This window comes from Zonotrichia albicollis, chromosome 9 (genome assembly GCF_047830755.1).
Source record: "Zonotrichia albicollis isolate bZonAlb1 chromosome 9, bZonAlb1.hap1, whole genome shotgun sequence".
In the NCBI taxonomy this organism is placed as follows: Eukaryota; Metazoa; Chordata; class Aves; order Passeriformes; family Passerellidae; genus Zonotrichia; species Zonotrichia albicollis.
In genome coordinates, this window is record NC_133827.1 from 23,291,475 (window position 1) to 23,308,150 (window position 16,676).

The 16,676-nt window shown below is 50.9% G+C and overlaps 3 protein-coding genes across 21 annotated transcripts in view; 2 read left to right on the plus strand and 1 right to left on the minus strand.

Annotated features, from left to right (window-relative positions):
- Window positions 1-1,215, plus strand: part of GIGYF2 (GRB10 interacting GYF protein 2) — a 75,601-nt gene extending 74,386 nt beyond the window's left edge. For all 11 annotated transcript variants that reach the window (XM_074546986.1, XM_074546985.1, XM_074546989.1 and 8 more), the window contains one exon: window positions 754-1,215. In XM_074546986.1, coding sequence (XP_074403087.1) covers window positions 754-821 — 68 coding nt within the window. In that variant the 3' untranslated portion in view covers window positions 822-1,215. The remainder of the gene's footprint in view (window positions 1-753) is intronic.
- Window positions 1,216-1,365: 150 nt separating this feature from the next.
- On the plus strand, window positions 1,366-14,922 carry SNORC (secondary ossification center associated regulator of chondrocyte maturation). 4 transcript variants are annotated; one of them, XM_074547017.1, is made up of 4 exons: window positions 1,366-4,124; window positions 4,623-4,783; window positions 12,485-12,670; window positions 13,364-14,922. In XM_074547017.1, exons 2-4 carry the CDS (start codon window positions 4,690-4,692, stop codon window positions 13,471-13,473), a joined length of 390 nt encoding a protein of 129 aa, XP_074403118.1. In that variant the 5' UTR covers window positions 1,366-4,124; window positions 4,623-4,689; the 3' UTR covers window positions 13,474-14,922. The 4 variants fall into 4 exon arrangements, with proteins under 4 accessions (XP_074403118.1, XP_026653851.1, XP_074403119.1 ...); XM_026798050.2 differs by having other exon boundaries at window positions 4,670-4,783; XM_074547018.1 differs by having other exon boundaries at window positions 4,670-4,783; window positions 12,488-12,670.
- Window positions 13,934-16,676, minus strand: part of NGEF (neuronal guanine nucleotide exchange factor) — a 47,819-nt gene continuing 45,076 nt past the window's right edge. For all 6 annotated transcript variants that reach the window (XM_026798040.2, XM_074547001.1, XM_005495117.4 and 3 more), the window contains one exon: window positions 13,934-16,552. In XM_026798040.2, coding sequence (XP_026653841.2) covers window positions 16,380-16,552 — 173 coding nt within the window. In that variant the 3' untranslated portion in view covers window positions 13,934-16,379. The remainder of the gene's footprint in view (window positions 16,553-16,676) is intronic.

Below are 16,676 nucleotides of genomic sequence, written 5' to 3' on the forward strand. Positions count from 1 at the left end.
TTAAAAAAGGGATTTCAGTAGGAAAGCTACATTTGATTTATTGGATTGGTTTCCTTGCTGAAAGTGTTTTCACTCTTCCTCTCACTTTTCTCATGTGCATCATGTCCTCAACGTGTATGGCTCAAGGCTTGGGTAGAAGTTGGGGTGCATCTTGAGCCACCTGCATGGCCCTGGATAACTTTGTACATTTTCATTTTGTACTCCTGAGATGGAAGTTTGTAAAAAAGCATGGATGTAGATGTAATTGCTACTAGATGTCATAGGTACATGCATTGAGACTTTAAAGGGTGAAATTGCTCACAACTCCTGAAGTGTGGGAGCATAATTCCATGTGTGATTCCAAGTTCTCAGAATGCCCATTTCTTCCTCTCAGACCATGTAAGTATGATGTTGACAGCCACTTCAAGGGCCAGTTGATTTAAACACATTCCCTTTTGAGATGTTGCAGAGCCATGTTGCCACCATGTGTAGATGTGCCTTCTACTAGCTCTTCAGGTGACATCTTTCAAATGGACTTGAAAAGTCTTCTGATTTGGTTTTAAAGACCAAGTGATGGTTGTCTAAATATACAGTTGATTATCTTTAGTTTATTAAGGAAAAAATCAGTAATTTTGGGTAACTGCATCTGTAGCCTTACTGGATTACCCCTACATTCACTTTCTCTTACACATGGGACTGCCTTCAACAGATGTTTTGTATCAAGTACACTATGCCACAGCCAGATTTATAACACCAATTCTTCTTGGTTCACAGGGTTTTCAGTGAATGCTTCATCAGAGCGGCTCAATATGGGAGAAATAGAGACTTTGGAAGACTACTGAGCATGTGCAAATCAACTGGCTTTTCCTGCATCTGTTAACCATGGATTCTCCGTTTGGACACCGTACTCTCCACCTTGTGTTGTTCTTTGCCTCGCAGTGAATCACAGGATCAATCATCTCAGGCTGCTTCCTCTGGCCCCAGCAAACCCTTTCTGCCCAGGACTGCACAGGCGTTGTTCTACTGTCAGCCCACTCGAGTGGACTTTGCTCAGAGTCCCGGGAGGGTGGGAGTCAGGCTTTGTTCACAACAAGGCTGAATTGGGCAGCAAGCTTTCACTGTGCTGTGATTCATTCTGCTGACATACCTGGAAAAAAAAAAATCAATTGGGATTCTGCAAAGCATTGCTTCCTTCTCCTGGTTACTCTTACCACATCCAACACGTGCAGTCATATGGAGAGAGAGAGAGAGAGATTGAGAGAGAGTTTGTGGTTAACAGATGTTGGTCAAAACCAAAACGCCACACAGATACTGACTTGGCTGCTCCATCAGGGCAAGAGGTGCTCTCCTGGCCAGGAGTTGCATTCATAAGCTACCCCTAGAAACTGGCAACAGGAGAGGGGCGGTAGTGGGCACAGTTTAGCTTGGGTTGGTTTGAAGTTGCACACCCCCTGCCAGCCCTTCTCAGCACATAATTTTTGGAGGGAAAGCTCGAGTCTGTCTTCATTAGGTGGTGATGCTGAAGCTGGTGGAGTTCCCGTCGGCATTCTCCAGCCTTCCTGGACAAGTGGGGACTTCTGCTCTGGAAAAGGGGGGTGGCATCTCTTCTTTCAGGCTGAATTTACCCCATAAGTGCTACCTTCAGAGGGTTAGGACCAGTTTATTTTGAGCTCTTTTCCTGCAAATTTGTCTCGTTTAAGAGACAGTGGGATCTTTGCAGTGTGGATCTGTAGTCTCTGGAGAGGGTGGACCCTGGCTTTCAGAGACGTGCCAGCAGCCTCAGCTGGCTGTCACTTGAAGCAGTGCTTAGGTATCAAGCAGAGATGCCCTTTCGTCACCGAGAGAGACACTGGAGGACGAAGCTTTGTGCAATGATGGCCCTGCTTATCTTCTACACCTTAAAAGTACTTCATGCACCTTCACTGGGATCCATAACCTCTAAGTGTTTATGGAGTCATAACCTTCCTCTCTCACCGAAAGATTAACACCACCTTCCCTGCTCCACGAACCCACCCACCCACCCCACACACACCACAAAGGACAGAGAAGGAAAACTGCCAAATGCACTTAGTTTGACCCCCCTGGTCCCATCTCCCGTCCCCAGAGGGGTGTAACCTGCGAAGGGAGATATGCTGCAGTTTTGGTGGAGTTGTATAAAGGTGTCTGTTATTCTGTCATCACTGCCTAAAGAAAACAGTTTGAGTTGCTCAAGAGCAGTTTGGCTTTGGATTTTATTTTGTTTGGTTTATTCATTTTTTGGGGTCACCTTCCCCTCCTCCTCCTCTCTCTTCCCCCATCCCCAGACATGTACAGTAACTATACAGAGACTGCTGCAGACTTGTATATAGTTTTTGGATCTGATAGCATGGAGAGACTTGGAACTGTTGCAAATCTGGTCTCCCTGTCTCCTTTGCTTTGTAAATTCATAAAAGGGGGAAGAGGGGTAGTTAAAATGTTTACAAAACTTTAAACTCCCTCTGAACTTTTGCCAGTGTGGGGGGGAAAAAAAAAGAGAGAACTTAAATAAAACCTGGTTGTATTATATCTGAGAGAAAACTTTCTGCTTGCTTTTGTCAAAGCTAAGTATTGAGATAATTCCTGGTGCTAAAACCCACCCTAACTCGACTTGCATCAGTTTTCATCAAGAAACAACAAGCAAATACACAGGATGTGGAACAACAGCTGCTGCTTTATTTCTTCCCTGGTGAGGAATACTGGTTGGTTTTTCTACTTGATAATTTTAGAGTTCAAATAAACACCAGTAAGTTGATATTGGAAATTTCTAACAAGAAAGCTTTAATTTTCCTCCGCTGTCTGTAGAGAAACGTGTGCATTCATGCTGGTGCTGTTTATGCAGGGGAGATCAAGCCATGGCTGGTTTGCTCTTAACACAAACACTTGGCCACGGAGCCTCCGTTGCCAGTCGGTGCCCACCCCGTGCACTCCAGTGCACTGCCCTAAATAAGGTGTTTTATTTCTCCCCTCAGCCTAAAGTCCACATGGAAACCATGGAAGTTTCTCTTTTTAGACTTAGTTTCCTTTTTTGATACTTGTTTTTGTGTGGAAAATCCCACTAAAGGTAATGGTAAATGTCCTGCCATTCACCTGACCATGGAAAACAAGTATGCTGAGGCCCAACTTACACAGTACATAATAATTGCATGATGTTCAGCTGATGTCTGAGAGAACAGTTGATGTTTAGGCTGATAACCTGACTTTGTTTTAATATCTTCTCTTTTTAGCATATAAGGTGTGTGGTTCATAATTGCTTTCTGGTTTTTTAGTGGTGTGATCTAATTTCTGCAAGCTAATTTTGGACTGCTCTACACCCTGTTACAAATACACTAAAGTGTGTTAGCTTTGAGCTCGGCAGGAAAGGAACAGCTTCTCGATTGCTAAATGAAAATGCAGAAATGCAAGCAGGGAAAATGTGCAATAATTTGTCAGACTTTGAGGACCTCACTTGGCTCCTGGGATTTTGTAGATAATGGACCAGTGGGGAAGATAACACTGTTCATAATATTGAAATACTCTGGTTTCTGTGTTTCTATGAAGGTAAGGTGGTGGCATGTGCACATTGTGCTCTCAGGTGACTGCATTGCCACCTTCTGTGACAAATAGGGCCCTTTTCTGTAGCAAGAGTCATTTGGATCAGTAGGGATGGGGAAAACAGGGGCTCCAAAAAGCAAAGCAATTGCTGCAGAAAAATCTGAATCTCAAATTTAAGACTTAAATACTTGTGTCATATTTTCAGAGCATAAAGAACTGACATTGGAGGTGTTTATGTATTCATTTCATGATGGGAAACCATGAAGTATTCATCATCATATCAGCTCCAAAATACTAATGAAACTTCTTCTGTGACAATCAGCTGGAGTGTTCCCCCTTTTATACACCTCATCCATTCGCCATTCTTTGTTGCTGCAAATGTGATTTGAAGCAAACCTGGGTTTTCTGTGCTGTGAACTGTCCTGAGCCCCTGAGGCAGGCAGGGACAGAGTGGCAGAGGCTGGCAGGAGGAGGTGGTGCCTGAGGAGCGGGATCTGAGGAGGATGCTGGCATTGCCTGCCAAGGGCGACTCTCCTGGAACGCTCGGAGCCTTTGACAGCAGTTCTGAGACCACCCATGGCTCCCAGGCCAGCTCTGTAAGTATTCCACCCAGGAACAAGGATGCCATGGAGCTGCTCTGGCTCTGTGTCAGAGCATTTTAGCCTCAGAAGATTGAGGCCCTTGTTGTTTGCTCTCCTCACCCTGAAATGCCCTCCACCCTGCACAGTGAGGGAGAGCACAGCCCTCAAATGGGATGCTGGCTTTTGGGCTGAGCTGCCCCAATGGCTCCTGTGTTATTTCCTGTGCCTCGGGATGGCCAGCCCCAGGCAAGGCATTCTGGAGCATCCTCGTGGCCTCTGGGAAGGGCTCACCAACAACTGCTTGTGTGTGCACTGACCTGGCAGGGTCCTGATGGCTCTGCTTGGCTGCCTATGGGGTTTTAGGCACAAGTTTGGGAGGGTGGAGCTGCCTTTGGGAGGAGGTGTGCTCCTGCAGCCAGAGAGAGCGAGGCTCTGCTGGGCTTTGCACTCTCTGCACAGCTGCTCTTGTGAAGGACTTTTTTTCTTTTTTTGTTTTTTTACCTGACTGAACAGAATTTTTATTATACCAGTGAAATTTCTGAGTTGTTTGTGCTTTGAAGAGTTTTAAGGATTCCTGCTGATGCTTTTCCTGAGGGAAGCCATGCCCTACCACAGAGTCCTTCGCCTGGTCCTGCTAACGCTGTGCAGCATCCTGGTCCCTGCTGTGCTGGCAGGTAAGGAACTTTGTTTGCATTTAAAACCCAAAAGTTTGGGAGATCCTTTCCTACACTGCCCTCTCTCTTCTCCCTTCTCTGAAAACATCCCTAAATATGTGTTGAATTGTAATTGATTAAGGGAAACTAGCTTTGGTGGCTGCTGGTGAGCAAGAATATATTTTCAGTGGAGAAAATTCTTTAACTTTTCCTAAGCAGAATGGCAGTAGCACCTATTGTGAGCATTGGTGGGACAGGCTGTCTCTCAGCTTTTAATAGCAGGAAGAAGTTACAGGTATGGAAAGAAAAATTTTTCTTTGGCTAAAGCCTGTGTGCCAATTCCTGGTTCCTTCTGTGTTCTCTGCTGCAGCAGAGCTCAGCAGCTGCTTTAGGCAGAACCAGGGAAGTGTCCATAAAAACCCCAGTCCAAAGCCAAGGTGTGCATCCTTATGGGGTTGCTCTGGAGCTGGGGTAGCAGGGCAGTGCTGGAAAAGTGCCTGGCTCTGACTTGCTTGCAGTGAGAAAGAAGAATGGGAGAGATGCCTGCTGTGTAAGGCACTGTTTCTCTGGGGATTGTTATTAATTTCAGCTTTACCTGCTCCTGCCTTCAGCAGAGCTGTGTTGGCTGCAGGGAGCTGGGGGCACAGCTTCAAAGGCTGCAGGTCTGAGGTGGCTTTTACAGCTGGGAAAAAACTGACTTCCAAACCCCCTGCACTGATGGGCTCTGAGTGTACAGGTGGAAACTCTTATGGGGAATTGCTTCCCCCAAAGCCTTTCCTCCAAGGCAGTGGAGACAAGGCTGAAGAGATGGCTGGGGCAAAGATAACAGGCACAGCATTTGTTTTCCTGAATTTCTGTCCTGCCTTCCAAGACCTGGAGCAATGTTGTTTTGCAGTTCTCTCACAGTTTCTTCTGAGCATCTTGCCTCGCTGGGAGATCTGGCCAGCTGTCTAGCAGATCAAATTATGGAATTCTTTTTAAAGGAGCTTTCATATGGGTAGGGAAATTCACCACTGTGCTTGGCTGGAACATCTGTGGGTGGAGGAGCACAATTAGTGCAGCTGGTATCTTCTCCTTCTAGGACACCTTCTTTGAAGGGAAACCTTCAAAGTAACTAAGAAATGAGCACTAAAAAGTGGATACTTTCCTTCTCAAACCATGAACTTTTTTTTTGTGCAATGGAACGTTAATCATTTTAGCACAGTTTCAGTTTGTGCCTTGCTGTTGCTCTCAGAAGCACTGACCATGCTCTTCCCCCATACCAGGTAAGATTTTATCTTAATCATTAGCAGTATTTCACTCTGCAGAAAGTGATTGATTTCCAGTGAGAATTCAATCTGCTTCCTCTCCAAGCTGGAATCTCTTCTATGCTGTTTTAAATTTCCAATATTTGGTCCCTTTGCTCTGGCCCCCCTCCTTGCCAGCTTTTCCATGTGCTTGCTCTGGCTTTGCAGCTGTGGTTTGTGCCTGGTGCTGCCTCCCTGTGTCACTTTGTTCCTGTGATGCACTCCCAAATTTACCTGATCCTTATACTGGGTGAGTTGTGCTCATGCAACGAGGCTTGAAGGGCTTTGTATTGGGGAGTGCAACATTCAGATCTTAGGGTGTAGGAGAGATTCTGTGCTTTTTCTGCAGTGCTTTAGAGATGTAAAGCCTCTAACAGGTTGTTCCCTGCTCCCTCAGAGAGGACAGGAGGAAGCCAGCCTAGGAGCAGAATGATTCTCTGCTGCATGGAGAGTGCCTGCCCCCAGTATACAGGGGTTTGAGGAGCAGTGGAACTTTTTCTGCTTTTACTCCATTAGAAAAGGAAATTTCCGGCCTGGTGCAGACAAAGAGGGGAAGGGCACACAGACAGCCCTCTGGCCTCAGCACCTACACACACAGCCCTGCCTTTCTGTAAACAAGTTTACTCAGCATCCATCAGAACCGCAGCTCTGCCTTGCTGCACACAGGAGCTCCTGGCCTTGCCCTCCACAGGCTGCCCTTTGTGCTGCTGCTGAAGGGCTCCTTTCAGCCCAGCCCTGGCCCTGTGCCTGCCGTGGCCACCTGGGGCTGGACAGCCCCTTGCTGGCCTCAGGGTTCACCAGCCCCTGCCCTTTCATCTCAGCACTCTGACTGTCCCCAGCAGAGCCCTGCAGAGTGAGCAGGAGCAGCTCTGCCTTGGAGAGGGCTGACCATGGGTCATGCAGCCCCCAGGCCCAGGATGAGTCTCCTCTCCCTGTTGGCTGCTTCTCACTGGTCTGATTTCCTGGACAGCTTGGTCAGGGCTCTGCAACTGGTGAAAGTGTGAACTTCTCCAAGTCACTGAGCTCTTTCCAACATAACATTTTGTCAAAGATGGGGAGGCAACCAAGCACATCTTCAATCCCCTTACACATCATCTGGCAACAGGAAACAGCCAGCTCAAGGATCTCTGACAAACCTCAGCCACTTCCACTTCCTTTTTCTCTAAACCCAAGGGGCAGGTAGGTTTTGAGCACGGGAAGAACTGGTTTTTTTCCTATCAGCAAACCCAGTTTCAATTCCTGTAATGGATTCAGAGCCCCAAATGAGCTGCAAGGTAACGCAAAGCCTTTGCAAGGCATTGGCTCCTGAACCGTGTGTAAATTTGATATTTAAACTCACATGTGGGCTCCTCAGCTTGTTTTGAGCTAATGTGAAAATATGTTGGACTGCAGTAGCACATCAGAATAAGTCTGGGGGGAGAAAAGCAAAAGAGCACACACACCAAAGGAAAAGACACAGGAAAACACCTTGACCAAGAACATCTTTCTGTAGCAGCTTGTGTGTCTTTTTTTTCAACTACAGGAGAAACAAAAATTAGGAAACTTTTTAAAGCTTAAGTTCTAGAACATGGATAGCAGTAAATAGGTTTTGTTTGATGTAGTTGTTCCAGCAGATCTGTCCACACTTGAAGCGGGACTTTGTAAGCCATTACTCAACCTTGCTTTGCTCCAGCGCTCCTTAAAGATTCCTGATGCTGGTATTGACTCCTGAATAAGGAGCTAGGTTGGAGGTGGACAGTGAGGATGATGAAATGCTGAAATCAGCTTGTGTGAAGAAGACTATTGGCCAGTGGCTAGTAACCTTCAGTGACAGTGATGTGATCTGGCCACGTTTGTCTGCCTTAAAGTCTCACAGTTGGTCTGTGGGGAGGGTCTGGTTCCTTCAGATTTGGTTGGCATCCCCTGGGGCTGTCACTTACAGACACACTTCCAGTCCTACCTTTCAGTCACTGAGTACCTGGGGCACTGGCCACCTCCTCACTGTGCTGGCAGCTCACCCCACCTTCTTTCTAGGCATGGAAATAGCACTTTTGTCAAGTTGCATTTGCCATCATCCCCTCTGGATCTCTCTATGGCCCACGTGCCTGGAGTTCCACTGGCCCCTGCATCACTTGGAAAACTCATCGTGTATTTCTTCATGGTAACTGATCTTTTCTTCCCATTTCCTCACCTCAGTTATAACTTACCTGTGCTGAAGACAGGAAGAAGACAGTGCAGCAGAGAGATTTCCCTAAAATAAGACAATTTGTAGTCTTAACATGTGGGAAGGAAGAGCTACCATCATCCACCTGGCCTTCTAAAAACACTCTAATAATTTTAGTCCATTTTGTCCAGTAAAATGCCAATAAGATTATTGCATGTTTTTCTTCTAAGTGTTCTCCAACTGTATTTCTCATGACAAAGCTTTTACTGTTAGTCTGAAAGCAGCAGTTGCCCTCAGCTTGTGTTTCAGTGCTGAGACAGAGCTAATGCAGGGGAAGAGCTCATTTGTGCCAGGGCCTGGAGCTTTCCTCCCTCTGGGGCAGCTGGCACTGAGGCCCAGAGCCTGGCAGTGTGGGTGACTCGTGTGCCTCAGCAGCCTGGCAGCCCCTCCATGTGCCCCTGGCTGCCCCTCCAGGACAAGTAAACCATGTGAGTGTGCCACAGGAGTGTTCTAGAGGTAGGACTGGTCCTGGGCTGATGGCAGCACAGCTAATGCTTTCTCCCAGATATTAAACATCTGGTCTTGTGATGGATGATGTATTTTGAGTGTGTTTTCTTGCTTCTTTATTTCTCCAAAGTTCTCGGGTGAACAGGAGTACAAGCCATGCAGTACTTTACTTTGGTATTTAGTTTCCAGCTCTTGGTTGCACTCCCTCCCTGGAGATAGCAGCATGTTTGGGTGTTTTTACATGCTAATTTAAGATTGCTGTTTTTTGCCCCACGGCCATGGATCTTCCCTTCAACTTGCCCTTTCCTTGGGAGGGTCTGCTGCCGGTTCCAGAGCTGTCACTGAGGCATTTGTTGAGGTTCACAGGCCACATCCCCCTCATCACAGCTAGAATGACAGTGACAGTGTGGGCAGGAAGGCCTGGCCATGCTGGTGCTGCTTCCTCTGCAGTTCATGTTTAGATCCTGGTGTCCTGCTCATGCACAGAATAACTGAGCCTGGGAAGAGCAGGACTTGTGGTGGTCACCCAAAACATCAGGTGCAGAGCAGAGAACTGAACTTCCTGAGCTAGGTCCCCTGCCTGTAGATAGAATCTCTGCAGATTCTATCCAGCAGATGACTGGAAAAGGCCCTTGTGTCTCACCTGGAGACATAAGACTTTACTAATAGTGTGCATGTGTTGGGGTTTGGTACCTGACACAAACTCTCCTTCCCATCACTTTTCTTGCTTTTACCAGGGGACTGAAATGGGATTGTGGCATTTGATGTGTGTCCATTAGAGATCTGCCACTCCCAGCACCAGCTGTGTATCTGACAGTCACTGAGACTGTCAGGGAAGCAGGTGTGAAACCTCTGCTTGTTAAAGAAACCTGCTGCATGCATGAGCATAGTTGGATGGATGCTTGGGCTTCTCAGCTGCAGGAGTGGAGGCATGTGAAGACATGAGCCTTTAGGTTAGGAGGGAAAATCCAAGGAGAGACGTGGGGAGAACAGTGCTGGTTATGAGCAGATGTTCTCCCAGGCTGCAGCAATGGGCTCTGGAGGAACCTGCCTCTTGCTTTGTGTTCCCCCTCTGTGTGCCCACAGCAGGGCCCTTGGCACCTGCTCCAGCAGCACTGAGGGGCAGGAGCTGAGAAGGGGACCAGCAGTGAGCCCTGGCTCCTGGGGAGGTTCAGCTGCAGGTATTTCACTCAGTGTGTGTGCAGCAATCTGCTGCTGCCTCTGAGCTCACAACTGTTCCCGAGGCAGCCGACCTGACTGAAAGGGGTTGTGTTTCCCTGGGCTGAAGTGCCAGTAGGGTAAAACCACAAGAACTTGGGACAGCAAATGCATGTTAAGCACATTCTGCCTTTTCTGTGTGGGCAAACTGAAAAGTGTGTGTCAGTTGGATGGGGGGAATTAACAAAATACATATCCAGCAGCCATCCAAGTTTTTATAAATCACAGCGATCATAAATGAATTAGACTGTTTCCTCTCTATTTGGCTATCAAAAATGAGCTCTGTGCCCTGAAAAATATCTGGCAGCTCTCTTTAAGCAGGAGTTAGCTGCATGGAGAACAGGAGAGACTATCTGGCACCTCTGGGTCTGGTGGCACCTGTGGGACCTTTGCACTATGGTTAGAAGAGATAGTGCTCCCTCCTCTTCCCTTTGAGAGCAGGGATTTGGAATACCCAGCCCAGGTCACACAGTCTCCCTGGATGGTGCCTGCCTCTGTTACAGATCATCTGAGCTAGCACCAGTTCTGGGTCACACATAAGGCATACGTGCAGCTGTGGGGAAAAAAAACGTTCTTGGGAAAGGAAGCAACACTGTCCTCCAGCTTTGTGTTCCTCTGCCAAGTGGGGACAGTGGCAGTGTTGGTTCTGGTCTGGGGGGTGTTGACAGTCAGAAAGGTCATGGCTGGAGTGTGGCTCTTCTGTGTGGAGTTTCTCCCTTACAAAAGCAGCCTGGAACCAGGGCTTCCAAAGTATCCCATATGTTTGGTCTGTTCTTAAACCAACAGCTTCCCATGCCACTGTTGGCAGCTAAATAGCCCAGCTCTGCTCAGTTCTCTCCTGTGTTAACTAGCTTTTCTCACTGAATTCTGTATTTCCTCTTGTTCCATTCTCTGGCTGTGACACCATGGGATTTAAAGTAGAGAGGTCCACTGGAAATGGCACTTTGTGGAAGAGCCATGGGATGGAATATGAGTCTTCAGCTCTGCTGGTTGGTTTTGCAGCACAGGTTGGGAAGGGCCCTGCAGGGGCTTGGCTGTTTGTGGGGAGCTCTTGTGGAACACAAACCTGTGTGCATGTACAGGGGAGCTGATGCCACCTCTGGTGCAGAGACCAAGTGTGTGAGGGCACGGTGTTCTCTGCTACGCCCAGCTTTGCCTGGGTTCCTGCCTGGGTCTCACTGGCACAGGCTGCACATTGGAACTTGTCTCTGTTGATGCTCATTGGGCCAGGGTTAAACCTGGCAATTGTCTTGCTGGATACCCTGTAGCTTTTCTGCCTGTAGAAAGAGCTTTCAAAACTTTCTAGAACGTTGCTTGTGGAATAGCTCTGGTGATGGTGGGAGCTACTCTGATACAAACCCTGCAGTAAGTTCTCAGTGGGTTTGTACCCTCAGGAAAGGTGAGTGTTTTGGCCCTCCCTGTTCCAGGGAGGGATCTAAAGGGAGAACAAAGTGTGGTGCAGCCCATTAATGAGGATTCTTTGCTCTCGCCCCACAGCACCTTCTGTCCACAGGAGGCAAGGAGGGCTCCAGGCACTTAAAGCTGGGGCTGGTAGTGCCAAGATGTGCTGCTGCCATCTCTCTCCACAGAGAGCCTGGGACAAGTCTTCAAGTGCCCCTGGTACACCAAGGTTCATATGCCAGGGTTGGGATGCCCTGGGATACCTCAGTGCCTTGCCCCAGGGAGCCTGGGCTGTTTTTTCCAGCTCTTGACTCCCTGTTCCCCAGTCCTGATAACCATTGTGTCAGTTCAGGAGGGCCCTGGCAGTGAATGTTGTTCGTTTACCTCCCCCCTGCTTTCTTCCCCATCCCCGTGCAACATTCCCAGCGGTTTCTGCAGGGAGCTGTGGAATGTCTTCTGCTCCTGCCAGATCCCACCTGAACAAGGCTGGGCATTGACAGGGAGTGCTTGCTGAGCCACACACAGGGAGGGCTCTCTGGCTTGGTCTCTGACCCACGGCAGGAAGGAATAACAGGAGACGAGTGGTAACATTAAACAGGAGCCAGCCTGCCTTTCATCTCCCCGGTGTGGCGGGGGTGCAGCAGGGGGAAGTCGAGGCTCTGGGGTCCTGTCTGGGGGAGCCATGTCCTGTGCTGTGCCAGCACCTCCAGCATCCTGCACTGCATGGGCTGGTGGTGCAGGACAAAAGAAAAGGGCCCTGAGATGCTGTGAATTTGGCCAGCACAGGTGGCCCGGTGGCCTCTGCCTGTTGGCAGGGTGACAGCCCTTCCCAGCCCAGTCCCAAGGGCATCCATGAGTAAAGCAGCGGTGGATGTTCATGTGGGGCCTCTTTGTGCACGAGCAGAGGTTGCAGGGTGTCAGGGCCCTCTGTGTTGTCCCGTGTGTGCTGTGAGCACACTAGGTTGCCGCAGAAGCACATTGCCTTTGGCTGCTCTGGGTATGGCTGTTCAGCAGAGGTGGTGTGCCCTCGGAGGAGGGCTCTGCCGTCCCGGGTTTCTCAGCCCTCAGGGCACCTGGCAGGCAGCTGAAGCCCAGGGACCCGCAGAGCTGTGGTTGTCACAAGTAGCCTGACCGGGCCCCCCATGCCCGTGGGTGCTTGTCTTCCAGCAGAGTACCCGCAGGACGCGGTCCCCACCCTCTGGAACGAGCCGCCCGAGCTGCCCTCTGGAGCCGGTCCCTTCGACGCTGCCACTGCCACCGCCCGGCTGTCGGATGCCACTGCCTTCCCCCCGTACACCTCCGAGCTGGAGCCCGAGGACAGCACCCACCTGCACCGGCTGGACACCGGGGACGGTGAGTGACTGCGACAGGCACCGCCCGCGGCTCACTCCCGCAGCAGCCTGGGATGTCCTCACGGATTTGCTCCCTGTGGGACTGTCACATCCCGGGAGGGGTTAAAGCCACACTGCTGGGGAGGGGGAAGGTTGCCCTTATTGCCTGCTCATGGAAACTTCCCTGCTGAAAAACTTTTGCTGTGGAACTCTTGCCAGCCCCAACATGGCTCCAAGATGGCTTCTTCCTGCCCCATCACCTGTCATGGCAGGCACCTGCCCTGAAAAGAAAACTGCCCTGACTGTAGGTAGGGCTGTGCAGGACAGAGTGTGCTGGGAGCTCCCTGGACAGGGAGCACGAGTGCCTTTCCTGGCTTGTGGCTCCTGACTGACAGCAAGCACCAGCTGAGATCTGGTCCTGCTGCAAGCGGAGCAACTCTCCCAGTGTGTGAGCAGGAAAGCTGGGCACTACTGACCCACTTTGTGGCAACTGTCCTTGTCACTGGGAGCTGGCTGAGGTGGTGGTGGCTGGCTACAGCCCCCTGCCCAAAGGTGCACAGGATGACACCTGGGACATGGCCAGTGCAGGGAGCTCTGGGACAAGAGTGTGGCCTGATGCCTGGGGACATGCTGGGTGTGGGGTGATCCTTGCCACCCTTCCCATCTGGGCCCCACTGTCTCTGCTGACCTCGTGCCCTTTTCTCTCTTCCTGCAGGCTCACTGGGGCCCGGGGCTATTGGTGCCATTGTCATCGCCTCCCTCCTGGGTACATCTGTGCTTGTAGCCTTGGTCGTCATCACACTGAGAAAGTTCTCGGCCTCCTGAACTCAATAAAACATTTTTCTGTTACACAACTGGCCTGTCTGCAGCCCTTGGCTGCTCCTGAACTGTCTGCCTGGGACCCTGGGAGAAATGGTGCCAAGGATAAAGCACTGCAGGCCCTGTGCTGGGCAGCCATGCATCGAGTGCTCGTTGCCCTTGGTGTGTGTGTTATCTCCTGGGTGGCACAGATCTGGCAGGGCCTGTCAACCCCACTCAGGAGGAACCTGTGGCAGAGTGTGGCTTTGAGCAGGGAGCTCAAAAGAATCTGTCTAGTCTGGGTGATGGTAACAGTGTTGGGCATCACCCTGCACAGCTTTCCTAGGAAAGGGTTGTTCATGGGTGTAAGCCACCCCAAGTTCATGTGCAACCCCGTTCTGACCCACTGCATTTGGGCCAGTTACACCAGAGGGGACAGGGGAGGAGACAAGTGATCAGCCTGGGGGAGGAAAGAGACACACAAGTGTTTTGGCACTGGCTTGCTCAGCTACATTTTATCACACGGAAAAACCAGACAACAAGAAGTTCCCCTCAGTTCGCTGAGGCAGCCTGGCAAGGGCTGGGGGGCTCCAGCCTGTGCTTGTGGGCCCCAGGCCTGGCCTGTACAACACTGGAGATCACTGAGATGGAGGCGTGCAGGGCTGGGTCTGAGGAAATAACACTGGATGCCATTCAGTGGAAATGGCACAGCCTGTGCCTGGGGTCCGGAGTCCTGTGGAATCGCAGCAGAGCAGGAGGGGCTGGAGCAATCCCAGGGCTTGGTGGTGAGTGATGGATGGCACAGCAGCACTGAGCCCCTCTCCCTGGAGCAGTGCAGTGAGGAGCTGGCATCCTGGCTATGGCCAGCTGGTGAAACATCCAATGGGCAAGGGAGCATTTCTGTGCTGTAACATGCCAGGTAGGCACGTGGGGCTGCAGCCCTGCGGCTGGGCTGCCTGGGCCACAAAGCTGGATGCTGTGGGATGTGGTGATTTCTCAGGTAATTTTAAGGAATTCCTAGAGCTGGAGCTCCTCTGGGGTTTGCACTAGTGAATTTGTGGCTGTTGCAAGGTTTGAATCCTGAGCTGGAGGTTTAGTTGACTCAGAAAGATGACGGTGGGGTGCTGCTGGAGGGACCTGCCTTGGGGTGTCCCCATTAAATCGGCTCAATGCAGCAGACTGGAGGCTGCAAGTCTTCCAGCCCCTTCTGAGGCTGGGCAGTGACTGGGAACCACGGGCTGGTGTGAACTTCCCACAGGTGGCCGAGGCAGCACAGCCCTGCTGGCTGTTGTCACATGCTAATGTGGTGCCACTGATCTGGGCCTGAGTGAAGAATGCCTTCTTTCCCCTTCGCTGCTGTGGCTCCCACCACTTTAGTCCTGGGCTGGCTCTGGGCTGGGCTGGCCCAAGGCTGTGGTGTCAGTAGGGACAGCCCTGGAATCCACCTCAGCTGTGTTCAGCCTCAAACTGCACACACCATCTTGTCCAAAAAGCAGTTCTGTGCCTCCCTTCACAGCTTCCAAGCATCCTGCTTTCTCCCCACGTTCCTGCTGGCCTGGCTGTGCTCCTCCTGTCCATGCCCGTGGCCCCTGTGTGGCTCTGCTGGCAGCTGCTCTCCATCCCCTCTCTGAGCACAACCGTGGCACAGCCAGAGAATAAATCAGCACAGGCAATGCCTGGAAGACAATCCTTTGTCATGCTACAGAAAGATGCCAAATAATTCATTCCCTAATGGATGCTGGCCACAACTTGGGCCCAGCTTGTCGCTGAGAGGCTCTCAGCCACATGTGGAACTGTTGAACAAGCGGTGGCTGCTGTGGGTCTGTCCCCCACGCTGCTCTCAGTGCTGTGCCCAGGGCTTCATGCATTGCTCAGTGCCACAGCTGGAAGGAGTGATGAGCTGGCTCTGCTGGCCACAAGACTTGCATATATACATGGAGGTGAGCCTGTACAGGGAGGCTGTGGGGTCGGTTACAAGCATGCAGGCAGCAGTTGCTGGGCCTCCCAGAGCATGTAGGACAGCAGCTCTCAGCTAAGGTCACTCACCTGCTGTGGGGCTGCTGGTGTTTGTGTGGTGTGTGAGATGCTGCTGGCACAGCCACCCCTGCTGTGGCCTCAGCAGCAGGGTGTAGCAAAGACCACAAGTGCACGATCAACCAGGAAAGGACATGATGCTGGGGTTCTGCAGTGGCCCTGCAGAAGGAGGGAGGCTGTGGTAGAGGGGGCTGAGCCATGGGACAGTGTCCAGATGTGCTTTGAGGTTGTCAGGCAGGCAAAGACGTGGGTTAGGGCTTGCAAGGCTGGGCTGCTGCTGGAGAAGAGCTGAGTGTGGAGCACTGCAGAACATTTGACTGGAAGCAGATTGAAGGTCTGCCTGTGGGAATGAGTCCAGCAGCTTCACAGCAGGACTAGGGCAGTGGAGTTCCTGAGGCTCATCCCAGCCAGTTGTCAGTGAGCTCTGAGATAGTTGAGACTGCTGCTTGACTGCAGTTCTGCCCTGTGAGATGCTGGGTTCCGAGCACTCCAGACTTGGAAGGTAGCAATGAGCTGTTAATGCTTAAACCGGGTGATATCAATTGCTCATGTTTGTGGCCACTGCCCTTCCCAAGCAGTCTGAGCCAGCCCAAGCCAGCACATGTGGCTCACTTGGCCAGCACCTGGTGGCCTTTGGGCAGTGTCCGTTGAGCTCGTGCTCTTTGGGGCTTTACAGAACACTTGGAAAAGGGTTATTTACAGTTTAAAGCGCTGCTCTCCAGGAAAGGACCAGTGCTTCCAGAGGGCCTAGGAATGACAGTCTGTTCGTTCATGGGTCTGTGTGCCTCATCCTGAGCACCAGGTCCCCCACTATGTCCCACAGCTGCCACCTCCTCCCAGCTGGCAGCCTCTGTCTTCTGTCTCTCTGAGGCACTCCAGATGCTTGGGGATGCCGGTGGTCACTGGCGGTTTCTGCTGCCCAGTTTTCTTCTCTGACTGTCATCTGACTTGTGCACCCGGAAACATTCCTTCAGGTTCTGGGCTCGGATTTTGGGGTTCAGGATCTCCTCCCCCATAGAACTGGGGAACCAGCCCCTCTCCTGGTCATGAAGACGTTCCCCAAATATCCAGCCTGAATATAGACAGACACAGGCGTAAGTGGGGAAGGACTGGGCCTTGCTCCTGCACTGGGACAGCAGTGCTGGAAAGAGCCATTGGAGCTGGCAGAGCTTTCTGGAAGCTACTCAGAGGCCTGT

Coding starts and splice junctions, on each gene's coding strand:
- SNORC (XM_074547016.1), top strand. CDS start 4,690: ATGCTTTTCCTGAGGGAAGCCATGCCCTACCACAGAGTCCTTCGCCTG. Junction 4,784..12,484: donor GGTCCCTGCTGTGCTGGCAG/GTAAGGAACTTT, acceptor CTTGTCTTCCAG/CAGAGTACCCGCAGGACGCG. Junction 12,671..13,363: donor CCGGCTGGACACCGGGGACG/GTGAGTGACTGC, acceptor CTCTTCCTGCAG/GCTCACTGGGGCCCGGGGCT.